At 43.8% G+C, this 26,133-nt stretch overlaps 1 protein-coding gene across 3 annotated transcripts in view; it reads right to left on the bottom strand.

Moving 5' to 3' along the window:
- Nucleotides 1–26,133, bottom strand: part of ankfn1b (ankyrin repeat and fibronectin type III domain containing 1b) — a 156,307-nt gene that overhangs the window by 9,153 nt on the left and 121,021 nt on the right. For all 3 annotated transcript variants that reach the window (XM_084937891.1, XM_084937890.1, XM_084937892.1), the window contains 13 exons: nt 16,789–17,008; nt 16,345–16,552; nt 12,877–13,074; nt 12,004–12,117; nt 11,359–11,456; nt 10,538–10,628; nt 6,821–6,928; nt 4,631–4,730; nt 3,971–4,103; nt 3,757–3,876; nt 3,445–3,660; nt 864–1,030; nt 586–736 (listed from right to left, as the gene is read on the bottom strand). In XM_084937891.1, coding sequence (XP_084794017.1) covers nt 586–736; nt 864–1,030; nt 3,445–3,660; nt 3,757–3,876; nt 3,971–4,103; nt 4,631–4,730; nt 6,821–6,928; nt 10,538–10,628; nt 11,359–11,456; nt 12,004–12,117; nt 12,877–13,074; nt 16,345–16,552; nt 16,789–17,008 — 1,924 coding nt within the window. The remainder of the gene's footprint in view (nt 1–585; nt 737–863; nt 1,031–3,444; nt 3,661–3,756; nt 3,877–3,970; nt 4,104–4,630; nt 4,731–6,820; nt 6,929–10,537; nt 10,629–11,358; nt 11,457–12,003; nt 12,118–12,876; nt 13,075–16,344; nt 16,553–16,788; nt 17,009–26,133) is intronic.

The following is a 26,133-nucleotide window of genomic DNA, read 5'->3' as shown; positions in this document are numbered from 1 at the left end:
GGAATTTTGTTTTGTTTGTTAAGCCACTTAACACTGACTTGTGGATCATTCAAGCATTAAAAAAACACCAAAGTAAAGGGATAAACCAGTGATGTGTCTGGTGATGTGTGGGGTCATCTTGACAGAATGGAACAAAAAGTAGCCAAAATGCAAAGAAGAGCTTTGAGTGTCATTCAATGTTCCATTTTTCTAGCAAAATACAAAGAAATAGGAGGCGGCTCAAGATTGTGACAGTGTGTATGTATCAACACAGTGCATATTTATCTTCATAGTCATGTAACTTTTAATAGCAGTGAAGTTTATGGTGCTGGCGCTCCTCCATTTGAACAGTTGGTGGGAAAAGTCAAATGGACAATGACTGCCATTGTGCAGGAATTCAAACCATGTTCTTTTAGAGAAATCATGTAGAATTAGTGGTCTAACCAGCGCTGCCTCAATTTCCACTGGAGTCATTTTAAAGAGCTTTGTGCTGCTGCTGCCTGACTCGCTGTATGCTTCCCCAGGTTCTACGCATCAGTCAAAATCAGTTTTACTAAACAAATTGTGGACTCACTCACTAAATAGATACAGTTGTCTTGTTCTGACCTGATTGCCAGGAATGTTGATGTGAGCTATCAGGTCCTTGATGGCATTACGCAGGTCCTGTAGGAGGCGATGGGGAGCACTCTGTACATCATGGTCCATTTCCAGTGACTCCTCCAGAGAGCTGAGGGCCTGAAGCCACTGCCACTCCTCTCTGAAATATCACAGAAACAACTCCTTTATTGTTTTGCTAGTTTAGTTTAGTTCTTGCTTTTGAAATTTATCAGCCTAACCAGCAGGACTGCAATTCAATTACACATTAGGTAATGCGTGATCCCAACCTGGACACATTGCTGTTGTCTCGAATTTTGGTATGACAGAGCACGTTGGGGAGTTTCTGGGGCACCAGTGCTCTTATCTGCTCCACCGATGTACACAACTTCAGGTAGCCCAGATATAAGCCTGGAGACAAAAGCTTCCTGCTACGCCTGTGGTACGCCAGCTTCTCCTAGAAACAGCAGACAGGGTGTCCCTTAAGACTTTTCATTGCATTTTAATACCACTAAAACAAACATACACAAGATGGAAATACAGAGTAAATTTAGGACGTAATGCAGTCTGCATGTCTTTTATTAAAAGAAACTAAACTAAGGGGCGTATTCGTGATAGCCTTGTGGGCAAGGTAGCCCAAATGCTCACTGTTTTGGGAATCCTTCCACATCTTCAGCTGGTATTTCAATGTAACTGGCATAACATCCTTCAGCCGTATACCTCGCCTGAGTGGGGCATCTAAGACAAGGTTAGCTGGCAAGCTCTGACCAGCCACATCCTTCTTGAGCTCCATTCTCCTCAATGGTTCTCCTCAGTTCTTTAATGGGAAATGAGGTAATGGCCTCATCAACCAGAGCTTAGCACTTGACTTCCTCATGACGAGCTGATAGCAATCATTATCAAGCCATTTGCCATTAAATGTGTATCTTCTAACTTCTGTCAACTAGCATTGACTAGAACTGGCCAGTCTTTACTTGACCTCCCTGCTGGGAATATGCATCAGTGATTTCTGTATTTTAGTACATTTTTAGACATAGTCTGCCACAATTAAGGTACCAAATGTATTTAATCAGTCCAGTGTTACTGTTAGCTGTTTACAAACTCAAATGGTCAGCCAAACTACGTATAAGCTGTGGTTTTGTTTTTAGAGCAAAAAAGAACCAGGCACATGTTATGGCTTAATACCATTTTTACCTTCAGTGTCTGGTGTCCACTTATGTTCACTGACAGTGCTAGGATAAATCATCATCAGTTCATCTCTGCGATTTGGTGCTCTACAACTGGAAAAAACTTCTACCACTCTGGGCCGTTCCTGTTCCAAAAGTAGCATGGCCGTAACACTGTTGTCACACTGCATGACCTAAAGGTATGCAGGGGGTAAAAATAGCAGCATTGTATGGTGGAATTTCCACCCAAACTGAACTAAAACTGTGGAATTCAGTACCTTTTTCTTTATAGAAGTAATTTTTAACTCTATGAAAGTAAGTGTTGAACGGGGTGAATTACATGATGGCTGTGCTTTTAATTTTTTCTCCGTAAGCATCCTCTCATTCAGTAGTCCTGTTTTTATGTTTCCCTGTTCGGTTAGTCTTGGATGCTTTTCATGTTGTTCCAGCGTGTTTAAAGTGGAAGTCGGTCCTGCAGAATAGCCCATCAGCACATTTTTTCGCATTTCATCATATAATTTGTTCATAACTGGCCACAAAACAAATATTTCAGTGAGCTGTGGTTTTGCCAAAGGGAATCTTCGCTATTGTTTTGGAACCACAGGACGAAACCAGTGTGCTTTGGAGACCAAACAGCATTGCAACAATGGCATCAGGTTTACTAGGTTATATAGACAAAATCAACTTGTGGTTTACTTCCAGATTGTTTTTTGGTTGTTTTTTTTTGCTGAACTAAACATCCACACAGAATTAGTTATATAACACTAAATAACAACAGTTACACGGTTAGATCATCATCGTCTCCAACATGCTGAAAGTTTAAACTGCTACTTGCTGAATAAGCGGCTTTAAAACGTGAAGCGACTTCAAGATGGTTACGTTTACATGTTGAGCTGTCACAGATTGACCTGACGTTTGGCATTTTAATTAATCTGATGACAAGTCTGCTCAGTATGCTGAATGGCCGAATAATGACAGTGACAAATGGAAGAGCAGAGTCACGGTGATTAATGTTTGTCTAAATAAAGGGTGTCTGCACAAACAGAACTTGTAATTGGAAGCAGATTTCAATTTAAAGTCCTATTGTTCCTGCCTCGGTGCCTCATGTCTGTCAGGCTGTGTTTGGCTTTCTGTGAATGAGAGCCTCAGCGATTCCACTAAATACATGTTTCGGGGCATTTTGTTGTCGACAAAGCCCTTTATTCGACGCGCTTTGATCTGGCCACATCCTCGGGTAACATAAACGCAACATAAACTGCTGTGGAAGCGTTCTTTGACCAAAACAAAAGCAAAAAATAGCCCAATGTACAAAACTGAGGTAACTCCTAATCACTGCCAGCCCACTTCTCTACAATATGGGAGCCAATCAGCTTGTTTTGAAGAGAGTGGATATCTGATTAACAGAACTCCACTGTTACACTGTTTCCTGTAAAACAACACAAGTTTGAATGTTTGAATGTAACACATAACTGACATGAGAGGTAAGATTGTGTAAGATTTCATCTTGTATGTCCCGATTCTGCACATTCACATGCGGATACTGTCTACAAAGATGCCTGTTGTCATGGTCCCATGGTTTTGTGTTATTTCTGAGTTTTGGTTTCTGTTTGAAAACTGCTTGTTGATTTTTTTTTTTTTATATTTCTGTGCAAGCCAATTACATGTTACAATTACACAGTAATATCTTAAGACCTGCCGGACTCACATGAAGTGTGATGAGGAGCATGTCCAGCGCAGTGGGCTCTTCGGGGGATGATATCGATTTTCGTTGGAGCTGCAGTTTACAAAGCTGCGTCCAGCGTACCCCGTCAAGGTTGGGAGAGGCATTCATGTCCTTCAGCAGCACCAACAGGGCGTTACCATGCTTGTCTTTGATCGGCTCAAAATATACCTGACCAAGATCCTGGGTTCCCAGCGCTCCCTGATAAAAAATGTCAGATAATATTTCCTAAAATGTTTCACACTGAGCTCATATGATCACAGCCGCCATAATTTACTCATAAAACTATTAGACTACCTGTAGATGGGAGACAGCCTGCAGCATCTTGAGGCGAGTCTGCAGAGTGCATGAACACGACGTCTGGGAAGGACAGAGGCACTGCTGCAGCCACGAAATTTCCTCCCATAGATAGGACACCTGTTGCGGGATAGGAATCATAATAAGGGGCATTGTAATCATTTGTGCAAATGCATAGATATGTGACTGTCAAGTAAAACTGTGGTCCATGCACCTTAGTAAACCATAGAAAGTCCTGCATCAGTGAGCTCGAATATGAATCTTCAATCTCCACAATAGGAATCTGCTCCTCTGGAGTCACCAACACGTTGTCATCTCTGTAGAATATGGACGCCAGATAGAGACCTCTGGAAGGAAACGCAGAAAAAATGTGTGTATGAGTATTTAATACAGCTCTGAATGTTTAAATGTAAAAAAACACTAGAATCAGTACTTTGCTGTTTTATGTAAATGTACATCGTAAAAAGGTGTCTTCCACAGTGTGTCTTTTATCCTGTCTTCCTCCCCTCAACCCTATAAACGGTCACAGCAGACGGCCGCCCCTCCCTGAGCCTGGTTCTGCTGGAGGTTTCTTCCTGTTAAAAGGGGGTTTTCCTTACCCCTGTCACCAAGTGCTTGCTCATAGGAGGTAGTTTGATTGTTGGGATTTTCTCTCTATTACTCTAGGGTGTTTACCTTGCAGTATAAAGGACCTTGAGGTGACTGTTGCGGTGATTTGGTGCTATATAAATAAACCTGAACTAAAAATCTGGCAGGAGAGTGTAAAAATAAAATGACAAATTACATACCAGATTTGTTAAACATATAGTTAAAAGCCTAGGACATGGAGTGCTCTAATTTTTACGCCACGCTTCAAGGATAAACTCCCTTCTACCTTTTCAAGCTTTTGACAAATTTGTTGGTGGGCTGGAAAAGGTGCCGCAGGCTCTTGGACACCGAGTGCTTCCTGCTTTGTGGCGGAGCTTTGCATTGCTCTGTGTGAAAAAACACAGGAAAAAACAGAAAGGATTAAGCTAATTCCATAGCAACAACAGAGTCAGATTACCTGAATAACTATTCCAATGCCCTTGATGCTTAAAATCACAAATAGCATACCAGACACAATAGAGCCGTGACTCTGACTGGTTTTCTCTCTAAACTGGTGTCTACTCCTGTCCTAACTAAGCCCAGTGGCAGGCTGTTACCAGAGTTACCTAACTGACAACAAACCTGACACATCCAACATCGCGGTCAGAGTGGAATATTTCTTGACATGCTCTCCAGTGGCGCGGTACCATTTGACAGTCAAGCTGGCTGCCAGCAGCAGAGTATGGGCCTAAAGTGAACTGCTTACTCTCAGGTCCCAGAGGAGCTGTGTGTACATGTGTGTGTGTCTGTGTGTGTTTACCTGTACACGCTATAGCTGCTGGAGCATGGCAAGCCTTGAGCAACAGCCATACGCGCAGAGTCAAGTAGCTGTCGTAATTTGTGTGTGTGTACGTCTGTATGTGTCTTAACCCTTCGCCGCTCACCTACAGGGGAGGTCAGTCAAGTCTGTGGGGACGTGTTTATTTTTAGTGGACCAGGAGGGGGTTGGAGGCCGGAGCGAGAAAGGTGAATGCATATCTATATGTGTGCGTTTGTAAGGGTGCTTGTTGGTGAGATAACGCACCTCCCCACTCATTAGAAACCATGAGTCCCAAAACCCTTTACAGACCCCCCCTGCCCAGCTCCCCACAGGTGAGGTAACTCCAGCCCCAAGCCACTTAAAGTCAATAAATCTCCCCATTCAGGGCCCAACAAGAACTAATTTTCTCTTCAGGTGGATGAGTTGAGGTGTAGTAACCAGAAAAAAAAGCACCATTCGACCCTTCTCACCTCCCCAAATTTCGCTCCACTCGCGACTCTGTTCAGCTCCAGCCTTGCCAGGCCTGAGTCGCTCTTTGACACTGAGTAAGAGAGACAAGAAGGGCTGACTGCTGGGGTGCCTGTGTTAGTCAAGGCTTCTTTCACAGTTTAATTAATAGTGTTTGGACAAGAGGGAGAAGGTGGTGTGGGCTTTGAGCCGGGCTGCGATGGCGGGGGGGTGCATACATGGACATGTAGGGGAGTCAAGAGTTGAAAGCGAGAGCATGTACTTGAATATTTGCGTCTGCTCGTGTACACGCGTACCCGTGTGTGAGCCTGTCTATCTTTATGTGTGTGTATATATGTGAGGACAGTAGACAGGGCGACTGGTGGGCTGCAGGGGGCGAGAGGGGGAGGCAGCAGTAGTCAGTGTTAATTTATGCCCTCTCCAGACTCCAGCCCGGGACTTGTCTCTTACAGGAATAACAAACATGACCCCAGGACACGCCACCTCGACTACCGTGTCTGAACTCTCAAACTCAATCAGCCACCGTCTGAAGAACCAAGAGCCACTCAATACCGGCTATTATATTGCATCTTGCCCTGTTGCAAATATGGTCTAGCCACAGTGGACAATAGTAAGTGGGTGAGTGTGTTTGGGCGTGTGGGTGTAAGAGAAAAAGAGGGACAACTTGCTCAAGGCTAAGTGCAGTTTGCCGTCATGTAAAAAGAGGCAGTGTGGACAGGTTTTGACACTTATGGGACCAGCTTACAGCCAGCAGTGTTTAGGGATATAAACAGCTTGAGTGTGAGAGAAGCTGATCTGCATTTTGTCACAGAGAGGGAGAGGTATTCAGCCGAGGAACGGCTGAGTCATGGAAAGACTCATGAGGGATGGGGAGGGGTTGCAGAGACAGACGGGAGGGTATTATTTTTGAGGCGACATGTCACCTTAATATGTACGGCCTGAGATTGTAAAGTGTCTGTCATGCTGAGATGAAACACAGCAACCTGCTACACCTGTGATTTCAAGTCTGCATCGTTGTGTTTCTTTGCGCAGGAAAAAAAAAGGCTCATGAAGCATGAAGTCGTGCCAGTATTAAACACTGATCTTAAGGTTAAGTTTAAAACACCTTTGAAATTTGGTTGGGCTTCAAATACTTCAAGCTCTCATATTAGTTTTTAGTCTTTCTGGGGGAAAACAGCCCCTTCAAATTGGTCAAAAAGTTGTTGATACCATGGCAGACACAGTGGCGGTGAGCTTCTTTTATCTGCCCAAGTAGCTGGTCCAGTGACTCCTTCTGTCCTCTCTGACGAGGAGCGCGGCCATCAATGTCCCTCCAACCTTCAGGGAGACGAGATAAAGAAAGAAAAACTGTTATACAACAACTTGTTACTGCAATTATCTAATCAGCCAATCATGTAGTGGCAAATCTATGGATTTAGGCATGTAGACGACCTGCTGAAGTTCAAACTAATAGGAAGGCAACAGTTACTCAAATAACCACTTGTTACAACCAATGTATGCAGAAGAGCATCTCTGTTTGAACAATACACTGGATCTTGATGACAGCAGAACACCCCTGTCAACTAAGAACAAGAAATTGAAGCTATAATTCCCAGAGAAGATTTGAAAAATGTTTCCCAGTCCGTTGAGTTCTGAAAGCATGGATCCAACCTGCCTTTTATCCTTGGGTTATGATGCTGCTGTTGGGGTAATGGGGTGGGAGACATCTTCTTGTCACGCTTTGGGCATCTTAGTACCAACTGAACTTTTAAACACCACAGTCTACCAGATTATTGTTGCTGACCATGTCCATCCCTCTATGACCACAGGGTACTCATCTTCTGATAGCTGTCTCCAGCTGTGTCACTACGTTCAAATCAACTAGATTCTTTAACATGACAATGATTTCGCTATACTTAAACGGCCTCCACAGTCTCCAGATCTCAGTCCAATAGAGCAGCTTTTGGGTGTGGTAGAACTGAAGATTTGCATCAAGAGTGTACAGCTGAGACAGCTGTAGCTACTGTGTGATGCTGTCATGTCACCAAAATCTCTGAGAAATGCTTACAGCTCCTTATTGAATCTATGTGACAGGTCTGAAGCCAAAAGGATGTCATGGTGTAACTGACAAAGTGGCCAGTGAGTGTATATTTATCAAGACTCACAGAGCTGATACATAATAGGTGTTTTTAGCGGAAACCAACATGACGAAATTAGGGTACTGGTTCGTTTACACACATTGGTCTAGAGTTAGCTTTTTTTTTAGCATTTTTAGTTGTACCGTGATCAAAATTTATACAAATATTTATGGCCCTATGGTGACATCATGTGGTTTTAAGTCCATCTATCCGTCCCTCCGTCCGTCCGTCTGTCCATCCATCCATCCATCCATCCATCACCTTGACTGTTTACCCCAGTTGGGTCACAGGGTGCTGAAGCCTGGTCAAAAAGCAGGCTGGATGCTCCCTGGACAGCTTATAAGTCCATCTCAGCGTTAACACAGAGAGACAATCAATATACCTACAGGCAAGGTAGAACCACCAGCAACTTATTCAGGCAATCGAAGAACTTGCAAACTTCACTGAGAGAAAAAAAAAGCCTAAAGTATAATAGCAACACCAAATGGTAACCACTCCAACACTATGCCACTCAGGCTAACATCTTATTTCAGTTTTTTTTTTAAATTACTGCAAAACTGTCGATTGTACTGTCATGAAACGTGGTACAAACATTAATGTTTGGTTCAGCAAGTTTTTTTAATAAAACAAAATTATTGTTGATTTATGAAAATGGTCTTTTTTTATTCTATTTTGGACACTGAAAAACAGGAATGTTTCTGTCATTTAACTGTTTACCTATTAATCAACTATATCAGTGTAGTATGAATGGCTGTGGGGGAGGTCTTTATCAGCAGGAAAACCTGTAAAACTTATAAAAAGACAGGTAAAAGTCCCAAAAAATATCTGCTCTCCGTCCTTTACAAAGCTGTCAAGAGGGGTGGATTGGAGCCGTTGCTGGGCCGATTCTGAGCACCAGGCCTTACATTTTACACCCCTGGCTTATAGTACCACCTTACTTGAGCTGCTCGAATGGCAATGGCCATTTTGTCTATGTTGGACATTTCACTACACATAAGCTGAATGTGCTTAACATAAAAGAAAAATTAGTAAGAAAATTAGCAGAAATGAGCTGACATATTATTATTATTACAAACTAAACTGGTATATAATTGAGTTTTAGGGTTGTCAGTTACTTCATATTTTGTTTTTGAAAGCTCACTGGCTTTTATAACCAGAGGCTAGTGAGAAGAAGGAAACTAAGCTGATAGTAGACTGTTTTAATAGTGGACCGTTATCAGTTATGGAATGATAAAATTACAGGCAATTAATAAACTCTCAGCCATTTACATTTTATTAAAAACAGCACTTATTTTGTATAAATTATACTTGGATGATGTGACATTATTATCCAGGTAAGATCAGACACATATAGTCACATTCTCTGCTGGACAGGCAGATCCCCTGAGCACCACTGATTTTGGGTTCAGGACTGAACATGTGCACAGAGATTCTGATGTAGTGCTCCTGCCACCTTGACAGCATCTGAGGAACGTTAATGTACCACAAACTTAACTGTACCCCCAAAACGCTAAATATTCTCATTCCTCTGTCTTTGTGTGTTTCGTCTTTCCCTGTGATGGAGGCACACTTACACAAAAACACCTACTTACAGTACACTGTATTACAAACACACACTTGGCCTTCTCTGCTCATAGATGACCAGCTCTGCAGAAATCCTTCTCCCTTATGCATTAGAACCAGAGGATGTGTCAACGATAACCCACCCCCAACCAACATCAACATCAACTCCAACCCACCCCCCACTCCCTCTCCTGGAGCTCCCCGGGGGGTGCGTGGGGCTGAAACACGGTGAGCTCTATTCCCGGAAAGGTGCCTGTCCCGACAAGACAAGCGGGCCCTTTAATGGGCGTCCACGGCCCGGTATAAGGCCCCCACTGTTGGGGCTGCGCCGCGCGCTACAGCACAGACATGCAAATATTTCCAGTGGTAGGCCCAAATGGAAAACACAAACACGCAACATCGAAATTAGCTCTGGGAGAGGGGAGGGAGAGCGGTGGGACAGTAGAAAAAAAAAGGAGAGGGGGAAGCCTAGTTTCACAAACTTGCTGAAAAACACTGTGTGCTGATGAGGACAAACATGTTCATGTGTTCTCCAGATGTGCCACGAGCGTGCCAGTGTGCCCACAGCAATGCTACCTATGCTCACGCTCTTACAAAAGGTGCATTTTGCATCTGCAACAGTCAGAAGAGTCCTTTCACAAATCTCAAAAACATGGAAACGTAATAATTTCGCACAAACTAAAGAAAGAGACAGATGGACTGAAGGAAAGGGAGAAAGAGGGTCAGAGCTGCAGCGGTCAACAGCTCAGCTGTTGCACATGACTCCACGGTTAATTTCTTGGCTGAACCCGGGTGGCTTCTCCTGGCAGCTGGGCCCAAGCAGCATCCTGAGGCTACTGTTACACTCACTAACATCCGCAGTGAGGGTCCCACAACCCGCCCAGCCGCCCTGGCAGAGCTGGAGGAGAGTCCAGCTGTCATCCCTCTAGTGATGGCACAGCAAAATTGGAATGACACCAGCGTGACAAATTGAATTAACAAAATTAGGCGATGCCCGGGTCATTTCATGTGTAAGACTACGAAACAAATCACTTATGCAGGACACACACACACACACACACACACACACACACACACACACACACACACCACAGTTATTAATTTAGTGAGGTGAGCCAAAACCTTGTAGAGCAAGGGGCACGTTTTGAAATCACCCTAAATTTGGAGCTTTATGTTTAGCTTTGTGTAAAATTTAGACACAGGCTTTAAAATACTCATATTTATCCAAAGAAAATAGACAACTTACTGGAAGGTGCAGCACAGGCCGGTGTGGAAATTTTCCAAGGTCCCCAGCCCTTCATGTTGTACGCTGACACCTGCACGTAGTAATAGGTCCCCTGGGAGGAGAGGAGATAGGACACTTACGACAGAACCTGCTTGCGTGTGGCAACAACCGAAAAGGAAGTGCTTCTGTAAATGACCATCTGCATACATGTGCATGTGTGGAGCTCAGTGCATCTCTGTCTCCCAGCGTGCAGACGGCGAGCCCCTGCCTCTCCTTTCTCAGCCAGATCAATCACACCAGCCGCCAAAACTCACTGGCCTTGCCTTGACCCCTGTTCTTTTTTGACAGGATTGAGCTTTAGCTGGTAGTGGGGGTCTTAAATGGGGGATGGGTCTTCCCTCACATAATAACTAACAACCAGTGGAGTGTCCATTTGTCTCCATGTCCGCTTAAAAAATGCCACCCATAAATCAGGTGGCAGGCTACCAAGCTGCTCTTTTTTATCATTTTGGCAGCTGCCTGCAAATATCGCTTACGAGTGGTCAGGAGGGAATAGGGTTTGGTGTGACGCTTAACATATACAGTAAAGAAGGGTCCAGGGCTGTGTGTAACAATACCAGGGCCCTTCCTGTGAGAGAATAGCTACAAGCTATTCTACAAGCTACAGCTGGAGAAAATGCAGCATAGTGCTGCTTAAACTATGGTGATAAAATGTGATTGGAACATTTTATCTGTAAGTTGGAAGGAATCTGTAAGTGCTTCAGCTCATGGAAATGTGCATGAAGAAAAACAACAACAACAACAACAACAACAACAACAACAATGTGCCGGCAGAAACTTACAGATGTTAGTCCAGTAATGTTGCACTCGAGTTGAGTGGCATCATCCACTATCATCTCACCCAGCAGAGGACTAAACGAAGGATTACCGCTCCAGCTCACTTCAAACATACACAAACACAAACATTTTTCATTAGTTATCAAACACTAGTCATTACTTTACAGTAGAATTACATTGCTTTTCCTTGTTTTCTTTAATTAATATGCTTTTACAGTAATGAATGCTTACACTGAACACGCCCACTACGGGTTTAGAATAATAATGCATGCACAAGAAAACCCCTATGAGCCAAAAGCTTCAGGCTGTTGGAGCTTTATGATGTCAAAGAGAGCGGATGTCCTTAATATGGTCATCTCAGGGACAAATGTCCCACCCACTGTCCATTTTTTCCCCAATGGACTGCCAATCAGAAGAAAGCTGTGTCCTTTAAGGGAGAGAAGCAACAACAGCTTGTTTCAGGCAAACAGGCCAAGTAGAGATTAAATAAGGATTTTGAACTGTGGGCCATGCAAAGCTACTCTCCAGTAGTCCAAGAATAAAAAGCTTGGAGCTGGAAATGAACCTAATATGTCCACTTGTAACTCTACATATTGTAATACTGAGTGGTTTGTTCTAAATGAAGTGGCTGGTCTGGTGTGACGGCCGACCTTTGTATTTGGTAACCACAGCAGAGTTGACACAAAGAGGTTCCTGGAAGTCAACTTTTAGACTGGTGCTGCTGCTGACAGACAGGGAAACTACACTGGGAGCATCTGGAGGACCTGGAGAGACAGAGGACCAGAGAGAAGGCCGGGTAAATAAGCAGAGTACACACAAGAATACACAACAGTCAGATTACTGTAATGGGATCTTTTACATGTTTTGATCTGTGCACAGTGCACTCACTCAGTTTGAGAGGGTTTGATATGCAGTGAAATTGTGGATGATGGTAAAATCAAAGCATTTAAAGGCAGCGCAGCTTCATCTTTACCCTATAATCTTCACAAACCAATATAAGCTTAACACAAGTACGTCACAGATTCTCACTGTGAATATAACAGCACAGACATTAACCTTCAACCTGTGCTTTATTACTTTCACGTGCATTCACACATGCCCATCAAATTACATGAGTAATGTAGAATTAAAAGGCGGGAAAAGATCTTTTTTACATCAAAATGCACATTGGTGTGGGTACAAGGGAGGAGTGTCTGCTTTCTGAAGAGGGGGGCGGGTTAGCTGTCTGCCACTAAGCGTGTCACGAAATGCCTATAACAAATTAAAGCAGGAATACAGGCGTGTTATGTTTGTGCACACACAGACATGCCACATAGTTGTGTGTTCGGCTTCCCAGTGTGGAAGCCATTAAGTCAGCCCAGACAGAATGACAGCAGAGGGGAAAAAAGGGGTGCAAAAAAAAAAAACAAACAAAAAGAAAACCAAAGATGACTGCTGGACTGCAGGAGTGATTCAGGCGGCAAACTTTTATCGGCTGGTTAGCATGTGAAAAAAAAAAAATCTAAATCAACTTGAAGCCTTACTGGCATGCTCAAAGCCTGTCTGCATGCGTCGGAAGAGCCGGAGCCTCCACTCCCAAGCTTTTAGCTGGCGCTCACGGTCAGATCCCTCCCGCTCACCGGGACCCTCATTCCGCACCTGGGGCTGTAGCTCCAACACTCGCTGCTCGGCCTCCTGCACCAGAGTGGCCAAATGAACCGCTCGGCCCTCCAGACTCACAACTAGGAGGGAAACACAGTGAGAGGGGGAATGTCAGCAGATAATTTTAGTATCAAAACAAGAAGCATTTTATCACACGAGACTCTTTTATTGCCAAACCAAATCCCAAAAAATTATTTTAGACAAACCAATGCAAAGCTTGAGTATATATTTGAGTGGGGCTGGCTTTCCAACCAAAATTCAATGAGAAAATAGCGTGAATAAGAACAGGGGATAGAGATCATTCTCATGTTTGGGTATTATTATTATTATTTTTTGATATGTGAATGTTTCCATGAAGAAAAACATGTTCTAAATTATTTACACTGTATTTTATTGAGAGATTGGACGATGCGCAGGCTTAGATAGCGCTAGAAACCCATCTGTCCCCCGCAACGGTGCAAATTTCTTATGAAGGCCGCTCTCTCGCTCCCTTTTTTTAATGCCTTTGTTTGCCCAAAATACTGCGGCAGATTCCACAATAAACAGCGTTTAATATAACTAAGCAGTCTCTCTTTTGGGCAATGACATCACCTCGAAAATGACACCAAAAATGGGGCAATGAAAGTGAGAGGGGTGAGAGAGGGAGGAGTGCTCTTCATGTGCGGTTAGAGGGGAAAACAAAACGGTGGGAACGTGCATGGGCATTGCTTTAAAGTGCCATTGTAAAAGCTATTTTTCTGCAAATGTGCGGAAAAAAGTCAACTAAAATTATAATAACGCCACAGGCTGCTAGGACCAGAAGATACTTTCCAAAAAGGGGAGAGGGGTTTCAAACGCACCGCTAGAGCAGACGAGCTGTAACCCAGGGCCGAGCGGTCGCTCATAGTGACTGGTGGTGTTAACGCAGAGATCAACGGTGCTCCGATTTGCAAATGCATCGCTATAGATCGTACAAATCAAATTACAGGACAAGTGACGTAAAGCTGCTAAAGGTCAAAGAGGACAGCGGGATACTGTACTCCTCCTGCAAGCGGCTGGTCATTTCTTGGAGTGTTTGGGACCGGTGTGTGTCTATGTTTAGTCTGTGTGGTCTGTGTTTGTTCATTGTAGATTCCACTGTTGAGCGTTAGATTCCACTGTTGACAGAAAGTTTAAAGCTCCGTGTCAAAATGTCCATCTGGGTGTTTAATTCTGCGGCTCTCTCTGTGTCTCCTCGGTGGCTGGGAGCTTCTCTTTTTCAACCTTGAGCGTCTCTTCTGGGTGTCACCTCTGTTGTACTCTGCAGACACTCATGTGAAAACTTGAAGGCAGTTCTTTGCTTTTATTTTTTTTTAAAGGGATTACGTGAAGGTCAGGGTCGAATTAGGTTAGGACAGAATTATTACTGAGGATCCTTGCACATGGACTATAGCTTGGATGGAAACAATCAAAATAATAATAATAACAATATTGGTTCACGTTGATTTATAATTCCAGCTCCTCTGGGCTTAGAAAAAGGCCCAGAAGCTGTCATGAATGTGTATGTGTGTCTTGATTTGTCCTTATTTCACATTAAGGCTTTGTCTTGTTGAGAGCCACTAAGGGATTAATAGTGTGAAGATGAAGTTGCTTTTGAGAGCGTGTTTGTCTTTGCCTGTCCTTGTCTCTCTGGTAACCACACACTGTGTAGTCAAGCATGGCAATAACAATAAGCGTCATAATCAATTCCTTTTAAAGTTCAAGGAAAAGTCTGCATCATCTATCGCGTCAATTATCCTCAGATGGCGTTTTGAGCATGTTCTCGAAAAAACAAAGCTTTGACTTTCATTATGTCCCGTCGTTTGCTTCGTTTGTTTCTCTATTTATGTCTTTTTGCGGAAAGCGCGCACGGCCCGCTGTCTCGTGAGTTATCGGGGTTCTGGAGAGGGAGCACAATCACACACTAAACTTTAGTAAACACCACTTTCCATTCAAGTGTTTTCAATTTAATGATACCTTTATAAGACGTCTGGCTCGGTTCTTGAAAAAAATGAAGTGTGTGTTTGTGTGTGTGTAAGCGCAAGTACAAACACAAACAACCTAGGAGCCTTACTGGCGAGTTGTAATCATTAACAGAGGAAGGCGGCAGCGGCTCACCAGATCACAAACAATTAAAAGTGCTTACGCAGATGACTAATATTGCATCACAATGGCTGCCCCTCTGTTGCCTCTAATATGTTTTCACTGGCAGCAGAAAGCAGAAATAGATGTGTGAAACTGTCAGTAGAGTGAGGATAAATCCATTACTGGTGTGCATGAAAGGAGACTGTGTAATGTTTTAACACCTGCAGTTGATTTACATGACGCTGATATTGCTGGTTCAATACAACAGTTCTCCCTTAATCAAACGCCACCCTCTGCCTCAGCTACTTGGCATGAGAGGACACGGAAGACATTTGAGAAATGATAACAGGCTGGTTGTGTCTGTAACAGAAGATGACAAACACACGGTTTTGGAGCCAGAGGTACCCGCAGAGGTTCATGGAGAGAAAAGACCGAAACTACAGGACAGCGATGAATGCACTGAGATCAAAAGAGAGAAAAGAGCACAATCTCTCATCATTCACACCTTTATGGTAGTTTCTAAGCTTGCTGCAGACTGAAATCAGCAAAGCTGATTAGAAAGCAGCAGTATATTTCTTTCCCCTGGTGTAACAGAGGGAAATCCCACTTTCAGAGTGTCGCTGACTTCTGATCATTTCCCTGGGAGAAGCGCTCCCCTGACTTCAAAGCTCTTACTGAAGTGGCGCTTGTAATTTCCAGTCTCCAGTGTGGGAGCAGAGCACAAATTAAGCCTCCAGAACTAATTAAAACCGCCATGATAAGTTGTCTGCTCGAGGCAAAGACACAAAACCTAATGACAATTGCCTCTGCAGCAGCGTCTCGATTTGTTTTGAGTACACAGAAGTGAGTGCTCAGTTCAAGTGCACGCAGGCAAAGAGGAAGGCTTGAGTTCAAGCTGGGGAAATGCTGAGTCCAAGACAGGTTTATGCTCATATTCTAACTGTAACTGTCTAATTCTTGTTTTCACATGTGTGTGTGTGTTTAGATCCTATTCCACCAAAAGAAAAACATTCTTCTTATTTCATAAAAAGATCACGTGGAAAATAATGCACAGGTTTTCTCTTCCCATTGTTTAAAAATACTAAATTTATACATTTGTTTTGTACGTTAATTCCTGCAACTTTAATTTCAGTGAGCACCAGACTGCACGCGCATGTGTTTATGCAGTATTATAACACTATGAAAAGATGAAACTTTATTTGTTTCGTTAACATTATCATGAGCTTAAACCATCACTACCAGCAGGGACGCTCTGCTTCTCTACTCACAGTGGGGGCTCTCTTTGGCACCGGCTCGCAGCAGAAGCTTAGCCATGGGCACATTATTGGTCATGATGGCGATATCAAGGGGCAGGAGCCCCTCGCTGTTAGGAGTGTTGAGATCCAGCTCCTCCAGACTGTACTGTGAGAGAAGGAGCTGTACCAGGTCCAACTCTTGATGTTCCACTGCCTCAAACAGAGCTTCATTACTCTGAAACTGTAATAATGAATGTTAAAAATGAATAAAAATGAATAGGAAAGTTCTTTGCAGTGCAAACATGGAAAATGCCATTTTTCTTCATGCTTTCTGTGTTGCTATACAGTAAATAGATATTTGGGTGTGCAACGCCAATACCTGAGACTATTCAAGTCTACGTGTTTTCCCGGACTATTTTTAGATTACAATGTTCCTGGGCTTATTATTTTTTCCCTCTCCCTCGCTCTCTGACTTACTATGGTGGTTTTGCGCAGCCTCTCCTTGTCTCCTCCCCGTCCTGACACCACACTGTCCTCCAGAGCAGGGGGGTTGGTGCCCACGCGGAACTTTCCAGACAAATTGCGGTAAAGGCGGCGAGCAGCGCTCGGTGAGGACAGGCTGGCAGACTTGCGAGCCGAGACTGGCTGGTGGGCCTGGTCCCCTCTCATGGGCTGCGTCATTTTGGCCGAGTCAGCCCTATGGGAAAGATGGATGCATGGGAGACATGAGTGATAGGTGGGAGTAAGAAACAGAATCTGACATCTGGTACGATACATCACGCTGTAGGAGAAAGAGGGGAAAGAAAAGGTGCTGAGTACAAAATTCACTATGTGTTCGCTTCTCAAGTCTACCATAATATCTTACATCTTTGGGAAAGGTCACTGAAGTCATGACCAGCTGCTATAGCAATAGAGGAACAAAACTCAAGGGAAGCAGAAACAAGCATTTTAGTTTACACTTACAGGTTTATCGAGATTCTACTTTATAAAATCAGTTTCTGCCTATGGAAACCAGCACATAAACTTTGAGGGTGAAACTAATTTGTGCAGTGTTCATGCACAGCCGGCAGAAGGACCGGCGAGACCCCCATACAGAAGATAGGTCACATCAGTGGCAATGCATGCAACACTGATTGCTTAGAATGAGGGTTGCAAATTGGCTTGCAGACACACATCTGTGGGCAGTGCTAAAGCAACGTAATTAGTGCACTTTGTACGAGATTTCTCTATCCGAGGTAGCCGAGCTTCACTTTGCGGCCTAATTAACGCTAGGCTCTGTTATATTACCCCGTGGGAGAGGGGGCTAAAACACCAACGATCGAAAGCATGGTGATACATTACACTGATTTTCCAGATGGGCACCATGCTGACATTATCAGCTCTTAGTCGCAGGTGGTGCACAGTCATCCTAAACTGGCAATGCCAGCCTTGGTAGCCGGTTTGCCAACGCTGCTCTGCAATATCATACGTTAGTCAAAAAGATCACCATCTCTTGCTGATGGTTTCTTGGCATGACTGGTATGAAGATTATACTGTTCCCTCTCCATTCTGCCATGGGAACTATGTGGACGGCAGTGTGTTTCTGGGGAGAGTCTGGCATGTAGCGCTCTCACACACTCAGCTGCTGAAGGAAATGTCATCAGGACTCTCCAGGCGCTGGTGATAAACTCTGTGTCGGGTCCCACCAAAGAGAAGCAGAGAGATAACTGAATTCCTCAAGGACGCCTTTTCAGCAACCCTAGCTCTTGTTTAGTACACCTCTCCCGATATCTTATGAACTCCTCTATTCATCTCCTCCCCACTCCGTCTAACGCCTACCCTTCTTTCTATTGCTGTTTCACTCTTACTCTTTATCCCCGTACTGTTTATATTTCCCAGTGTTTCCCAAATTCTCTCCACACTGTCGTCACCATGATTCAATACTTAATCAGCATGTTTATAAACAACTAATTATCCGCTAATTGTCCACGCTGATTATTAAATAAACAAGTAGGTTTCCATGTGAGGTGTAAGATAACAACTAAGCAAAAACTTAGTAAGTAGATGAGAAATTTAACTGTTGTCTTGCTTGGTTACCTCAAAAAATGCTCACTTGTTGGCAGCCACACTGAGAAACATCATCAGATAAATACTGGTGATGTTCTTAAAAAGAAAATGGTACTGGTTGAGGATACTACTGTAAATAAAGCTGTTAGTTTGGGCCATCTTGACACATGCCAAGAACAGATTTGCAAAGGTGAGAACATCTGTAGGAAAAATGTTATTTATACTCCCGCTCCACAATGGACGTGTGAGCCCAAATGAGTGTGCATACATACACACCCTAACCCTCCCCCCAACACACGTAGTTCGTACAACAGCTGACAGCGGCCTGCATTGTAGACTTTAAAGCGGGTCCAAGCCCCCGCAACAAGGCCTTTTTCACATGGCCAATACACCTAAAATACCCCCGATCCCCATCCCTTCCCGCTCCGTCCCATCCATCTCCACTCCATCCCGTAATAGAGGCCTTATTTTAGACATCCTCGTGTTCCCGGCTGGGTCTAACCTATTCCAGGGTTCCAGATAAAGCGCGGCAGGTATTTGGAATAATTTTTCCATGGGCCTGGCCCGGAAGATAAAACAAGAGATATATTTGTAATGCGTGTGCTGGTATCCCATTTCAAAGAGAAAGCCCATTGGAATCCAGCTCCAGGCTTATTGTTATTTGCCTGAGATGGAACAGCCGACTTTTTTCTGTCGGCAGGATGGTGCCCCATCACTCTCTGACGACATTAGGGTGTGTGTAATGCCCTCTGTGTGTGTGCCCTGTGCTTTCAAAGGGATGTTGCATCCTACACATGAAATGGGGATGTCATTCCCCAATGACACAGCTAGAGAGAGAGAGATGAAACGTATAATGAATGGAGCCATTTAAAAATTACAAATAAATCAAATCAAATCCTAACAATTAAGCGTCACAGAAACAGAATCTATGATGAACGTATGTACGAACACCCTTAGAGAAACTATAGTACTGTGCAAAAGTCTTGAGCCATCTCTCATTTCAAGGAGCCAGACTTTGTTGTAAGGCTTTCTGACAGTCTTTCAAAGTTTTTCTTTGGTTTTTCTTTCTTTCTTTTTTCTTTGGCTGCTTTTTCACTCATTTTCAGTCCAGTCCTGCTGCCTAACCATTTTTTAAACATTTTCATGTTTTTTTCCCCTCAGACAGCTACTTAACACTGACCTAACCCAAGGGATGAACCAGGGTTGTGTCCCACATAACAGACAACCTAGTGGAAAAAAGCATAATTTGTATTGATGAAACAAAGTTATCAAAGATCTGACATAGGGCCTGAGAAATGCATCTGGTTCTTCAGAAGACCCATCTAATCTTCACAGTGGAAAAGCCACTCTTAAGAAAGGGAAGCAGGGAATAGGGCCTCGAGGGCCGGTGTCCTGCAGGTTTTAGATGTGTCCTTATTCCATTGCAGCTGATTTAAATGGCTAAATTACCTCCTCAACCTGTCTTGAAGTTCTCCAGAGGCCTGGTAATGAACTAATCATTTGATTCAGGTGTGTAGACCCAGGGTGAGATCTAAAACCTGCAGGACACCGGCCCTCGAGATCTGGAGTTGGCCAAGCCTGGGCTAAGGTATGCCAAACTACACAAGAACTGAAATTTCTGGTTAAATCTGTCACGAGTCTGTATGAAGGAAGGCAGGAGAGAGGTACAAAAGTGAGGGCCTAAAGCCATGTGTAAACACAATGGAGGCTCAGTCATAGTTTAGGGCTCAGCCAGTGGTGTTGGAGATCTTTTCAAAGTTGATTAAATTATGAACTCAAGCAGTACCAGTAGAGGCAATAAAAGTTAGCCAGCATCCAAAGAAGAGCTTTAAATCTCCTTCAAGAAGCCTGGAAATCTACTCCTGAAGACAACTTACAGAAATGACAAAAGAGCTTCGTAAGAGAGTTCAGGTTGTGTTGAAGAATAAAGATGGTCACACTAAAAATTGCCTTTCAAGCTCATTAGAATTAGAATACAGTATTTTTTAATGAACAACTGGACGAATTTCTAATTTTCCAAGCAAAATATCAAGAACTGTGGGCTATTTTGAGACTTTTGCACAGTAGTTTAATCATACTGAATACTGATGACCTGTCTATCAGTGACCTTAGTGTTGACTGAACATGAATGCACGTGTTTGGGCAGCTCAGATAATTGCTGAAAAAAAAATCACTAAAACAACGAGTAGCATATTAAAACTGAAAACCTGACAGTTAAACTTGGTTAAATTCACACTGATGCTGTTTCTGTTATAAAGTGGTAAATGCCAGACATGTCCTCTATCTTAGCCGCACCTTAAAGACCTCTAGGGCCCGGCAGTATGGCCCAAGAGAACCGTTTCTCCGACAATAAACATGAAGAACCAGATGTGCAAACTCAGACTCACAACACACAAATAACCATGCTTGAACCTACTTGAACTTGAACAAATCCAGACAGCGACTATTGCACACAATTTCCTACTGTTTTACCAGATTTTGGGAAGCAGGAAGCAGTTGTTCTGGGAAACCAAAAGTCTCAACCAAAAAGCCAAGCTCCACGCTTGGCTCTTGATCAGTGCCACATCAAATACACCGAGCATGCTGCTGTGAACCTCTATTAGGCCCACAAAAAAAATTAACACCCCCAAGTTGCAAACACACGTACATGCAGCATCCGCTTTATCAAACCATATCAAAAACAGCTTGGGCCTCCAGTCAGTGAGTCACATGTAAACAAAAACTTCACAAACACAGGGACACGGAGTCTAGACATTCACTTACTGTTTGACCGAAAGTCAAGATGGGAAAAACTATTATTTAAAGAAATGGTAAATAATTGTCAGTTAAAGCATTTGGGATTTTTGAGCCAAACGCAAACACGCAAATACCAGCATTTGTGTGCAGAAGGGCGTTTCACTGAACCTGGTAGCAGAATGGATAAACAGCAACTTCAATGAATCCATCCAACCGGGGGTGACAGATTCACCCATCCTCTCAATAATAATAATAATGATGCATTCTCTAGCAATCAATCCACCCGCAGCCACAACAGCTGTTCTTGTTCTGGTGGTTCAGTCTTGTGAGATTTGGGAATGAAAACATGTTCCCTCTCCCTCACCGTCACCACCTTTGATTCCGACACATTTTTGCTGTTCCCCTCTCTTCCTTTGTTTCCCCGTCTTTCACACACAATTAGTTTGCCTCCTCTTCTTGTCACATAGTAACACGTTTTTGCCATTAGCTGCGCAAGTAACTCGGGGAAAAATTCAAAACAGTTGCTCGGATGTTTGTAACGAGGTAATGCACGAATAGTTGGGACAAATAGGAACGAGATTGCAAGAAGAAAAATGTTGTTGGCCACTGCTTTGTATTCCTATAAACACAGATAATGTCAAGATAAACTGGAAACAGTGGAAAATCTCTTGATATAACCACAATTTGCTATTGCAAAGTATGCATGTGCGTACATACGCGCCAGAAAAGGACATTACAGAGAGTGCTGCTCAAATTAGCTACAGCAGCACAAAGGAGGATCTATTGACAGTGAGGAGCAGACTACATAATTGCAGTAAAGCAAAGAGAACAGTACAAATAGATATGGACAGTGCTGTTTAAAAGGTTTGCACTTAAAAGAGGCCCAGTATGCTACCTAAGGACCCAACAGTCATTTGTTTTCCTTTCTTTCTTAAAATCACCTTAACATCCCTCTCTATCTCCATCCACACCCTCTCCCACTTCTCTCGCCCCCTTTTCCCACTCAACCCATCAAGGCCATCCAGTCCCAGTGTCTTCACCTTCGGTCTCCAATGCCACTCGCTCAAACTCCTTACTATGGCTAGTCGACTCCTACGAGAGCACATTAATGTGATTCCTGTTTGGCGGTGTACTTCTAACTGAAATTACTATGTATTACTCGACGTGTATTAGGTGATTGTCTCGACAAAATAACTGGAGACGGATGGATGGGTAGAGAAAGATGCAGAAATGGCAAGAAGCAGCAGCAGAAGGACGGCGCTTGGGGAAAACAAGGTGGCGGGGAGTGAGGGAGGTATACGGGCGAAAGGAGAAAGTCACACAAACTCGCGCGCGCGCTCACACGCGCAAACACACACATACACAGAGTACGCTGGCTGCTCTAAATGTGGCTTGTAGAAGGAAATTCTGAAATCTGAGTCTTGGCACCAGACAGGCTGGAAGCAGCCAGGCTGCTAGAGGGAGAGCGAGAGAGAGAGAGAGAAAGTGGGGTCGGGTGGGAGGGTGGGTGGGCGGATTGGGAGGACGAGGGGAGTATTGCTAGAATTGCCTTGGCTCTTATCAGCTTATAGGCAACATGAGGCCACTGCAACACTCAGCCACATGCAGCCCCTCGTGCATACCGCATGATTTTGCAGAGACGATCAGAACAAGTCTACGACTCTTTTGGGTCAGAGTCTGTGTGTGAGGATTTACTGAGGGATGTATCAGGTGTGTGCATCCATTAAAAATAAAACACTTTTTTTACAGTAATTCTTAAGGCAGAGTCAAATGTGGGTGGAATATCATTCCTGATATGCATTCAAAAAGAGGTCAAGTGGCCTGTAAGCAGTGCACCCAAGATTTGTAGTATATTAGAATGAAGTCATTGAGATGACAAACTGCACTGATAAGTGCAGAGTAAACATTGCTGTGTTTAATGAAGGGCTGCAGACAGCAACACTGAGTCTGGATTCTGCTGCGGATTCTGTTGTTTACATTAGAATAACACTGCAGCTTCAACTTTCCCGTTTTCATAATCTAGAGGCGCTACCTCATATATCACTGTTCTTGTAAAGTGGTATTTATTTGGTATTGTTAGCTCTGAGTGAGTCAGGGCTACATTCTTGTAACCTATCTCGCACGGAGATAAAATCCGGGAAACTTGACTGTGATGAGCCCAAGTCTGTGCCGCCGACTGATACACGTCTGGTGTAACAGTCAAACAATTACTGAGCAGAAAAACAATTCACCACATGTAACTTACTTTCACATGTGTGCATATTTATTAAGCCGCCACAAAACCGTGCTTCATCCTCCCTCATTTTCTTTTTCTCATTTCTGCTTTTTCCACTCTTTTTTACTCGCTTTCTCTTCTCCTCCCTTGGGAGAGTGGCAGAGAAGGGCTAGGCGGTCTGCTGTATGTTTAACCTTTGAAGTGGGCCTGCTGTGCCGAGCAAGGCCTGCCACCTGTTGGCTCTGTGTGTGTGCATGTGTTATGTGTGTGTGTGTGTGTGTGTCTGTGTGTGTGTGTACGCAGAGGTAAATCTCTCTAATTTTGATGAGCAGAGACAACAGCGGAGTCACCATGGGGATGTGATGTGGCGGGCGGTGGCCGACGTTCTCAGGAGGGGAGGGGGGGGGGGGGACTTGCAAGGTGGGATCACCCACACACAAACATACACAAAACCCCCTCCTCTGTCAGAGGCTTGGTGACACTGTGTCTCCCACGGCGATCGTGGGTCCAGCCTGGGTGGCTCCAGACCTTCTGTATGTCTCTCAGTATGCATGTGTGTGTGTTTGTGTGTGACACCAATGGGGTTCCTGCCTGGGCCACCATATGCCACCCACCCAGCCAGAGAGAGGCTCTGGGCAGATGGGGGGGGGGGACCCTCGGCGACTGAAGCCACCAGTTGGCTCATTCTCTCAGTCACACGCCGGTCGGGCGCCATGTTTAAAGTCCCACGGCTATTTATCTGGGCTAGGGATGGAGGGAGGTGGTCGGATGGGTGGGGAGACCATTCTTACTGTGATAGATGCTTTGTAAAAAATGATAACACACATTCTCACACACATGTGCACTGTCCAAACTGGATGGACAGATGAATGATAGAGAGGATGGAAACACGTATGACATCATTGTGAGTGTCCGTGTGTGTCTGTTTGAGAAAATCACACATATATTATTATTATTATCCTTTATTTATCCAGGTGAAAGAAATTTAACTCTCATTTCCGAGAAAGACCTGGCCATATGCGAAAACAAACAAAAATATTAAATGCTACACTGTATGCATGCACACATACAACCACATGCAAAGACATTTCCATGACTACACAGTGTGCTGATAGAGGAGGCACAACATGTTTGTGTGAAACGGCAAGTTTGGTTGTGAAACAACGCCACGATGCCACACGCCGCATCATTCACATTCCACAGTGTGTCCTCTCTCCTGTCTTCCTCACCTTACCTCCAACCAGTCACAACAGATGCCCGTCCCCGAGCCTGGCTCTGCCAGAGGTTTCTTCCTGTTAAAAGGGAGTTTTTCCTTCCCACAGTCACCAAGCGCTTGCTCATAGGGGGTTGTCTGATTGTTGGGGTTTTCTCTGGAGGTGAAACACTAAACTGTGCATAGCAGGAACATTATTAAATAACAATATAAACATTGTTGATCATTTAACGGAGACAAAAATCTGATGATGTGATATAAACTTGACTACTGCTAACTGAGTGAGAGCTGGAAAATGAAAAGGAGAAAAAAGAGCTAAGAACAGTTCCACTGATTTGTAAGCAAATTCGACTCTTTCCTCATTTTCAGAGTGCAAATTATTTTCCAAGACTACTTTAAATGAGGGGGGTATAGTTCCTCAAGACTTGGCTGATTGCATAATTTTATTAGCCATGCGTGATTCTACTCTAACTCTCTACACGTATGCACAAGGAGAAACCAACACACTGATGCTACACATTTCTCTCGCGCTCTATCCAAGCTCTCAGTCTAGTTTTTAGATCTTTTCACCACTCTCTCTCGCTGTCTCTTTCCATCATCTTTTCAATCTGTCTTTTCATCTACTTCAGTCTCAATCAGTCAACCTCTCTCCAGTTTTCTTCTCTCTCCTTCTCTTCTTACCTATTTCAGTCTTCTCTGACTTTCCCAACTTCTCCGTTTAAGTCTCACTCCCTCCTTCCCATTACACTCCATCCCTACTCCAGTCTTTCTGTGCCTGCGTGCTGAGTTGAGGTTTGGAGTGGAAACTAGAGTATCAAGTCCGAGACACACAGGACAAGAGGGAGCCAGCCTCATAAATCTCCCTTAGCGCAGCCCGCAGCATCCAGTCGGGATTGTGTATGAGTGTGCTGCTGGTGCATGCACGGCTGAGGCTGGACATATATGTTTATATGTATTTGACACAACATTGTTAATCTGCTCAAGTGCATTTTTTCGCAAGCGTGTCTTTTTCTTTCACGTGCTTTGTGTCCGTGTTTATGTGTGAGCATGAATGTGTAAGCAACCTTGGACTTATTCAAAAGCAGAGGCTAGCAGAAATTCTGCACCTGCATGTGGACCAGAATCTGTAGTCTCATCCCACCAACAACTCAACCTCAACAAATGAACGTTGCGGCTCAATATGCAGAGAAAATTATTTCACACATTAAAAATAGTGTACAAAAGTCACTCGCCTTGTTTCCCCTTATTGATTTCTTTTTATGCTAGAGCAAATAGTATATATTTTTGGTGCCATCTTAAAAAAAAAGAAAGGAAAAGTATCCTGACTTTGACTGGGCAACTGTAACCATGATTCTTTTCTTTTTTCAGCCATTCTGTTGCAGATTAGCCTCTGCATTATGGCCGAACATCTCCACTTTGGTCTCATCTTTCTAAATGCCGTTGTTCCAGAAGTCTTGTGGTTTGTTCAGTTACAACTTTTCAAACCCAAGCTGCGCTGCCATGTTCTTTTTAAACAGAAGAAGCTTTCTCCTGGCAACCCTGTCAAACAAGCCACACTTGCTCAGCTGTTTTCTAATTGTACTGTCATGAAAGTTAACATGCTAAGTGAGGC

Source organism: Perissodus microlepis, chromosome 8, assembly GCF_051167445.1.
Source record: "Perissodus microlepis isolate ML-2025 ecotype Zambia chromosome 8, ASM5116744v1, whole genome shotgun sequence".
NCBI classification, from domain to species: domain Eukaryota; kingdom Metazoa; phylum Chordata; class Actinopteri; order Cichliformes; family Cichlidae; genus Perissodus; species Perissodus microlepis.
The sequence above is the reverse complement of the archived record's forward strand: the minus strand, read 5'-3'. Positions and strand labels throughout refer to the sequence as shown.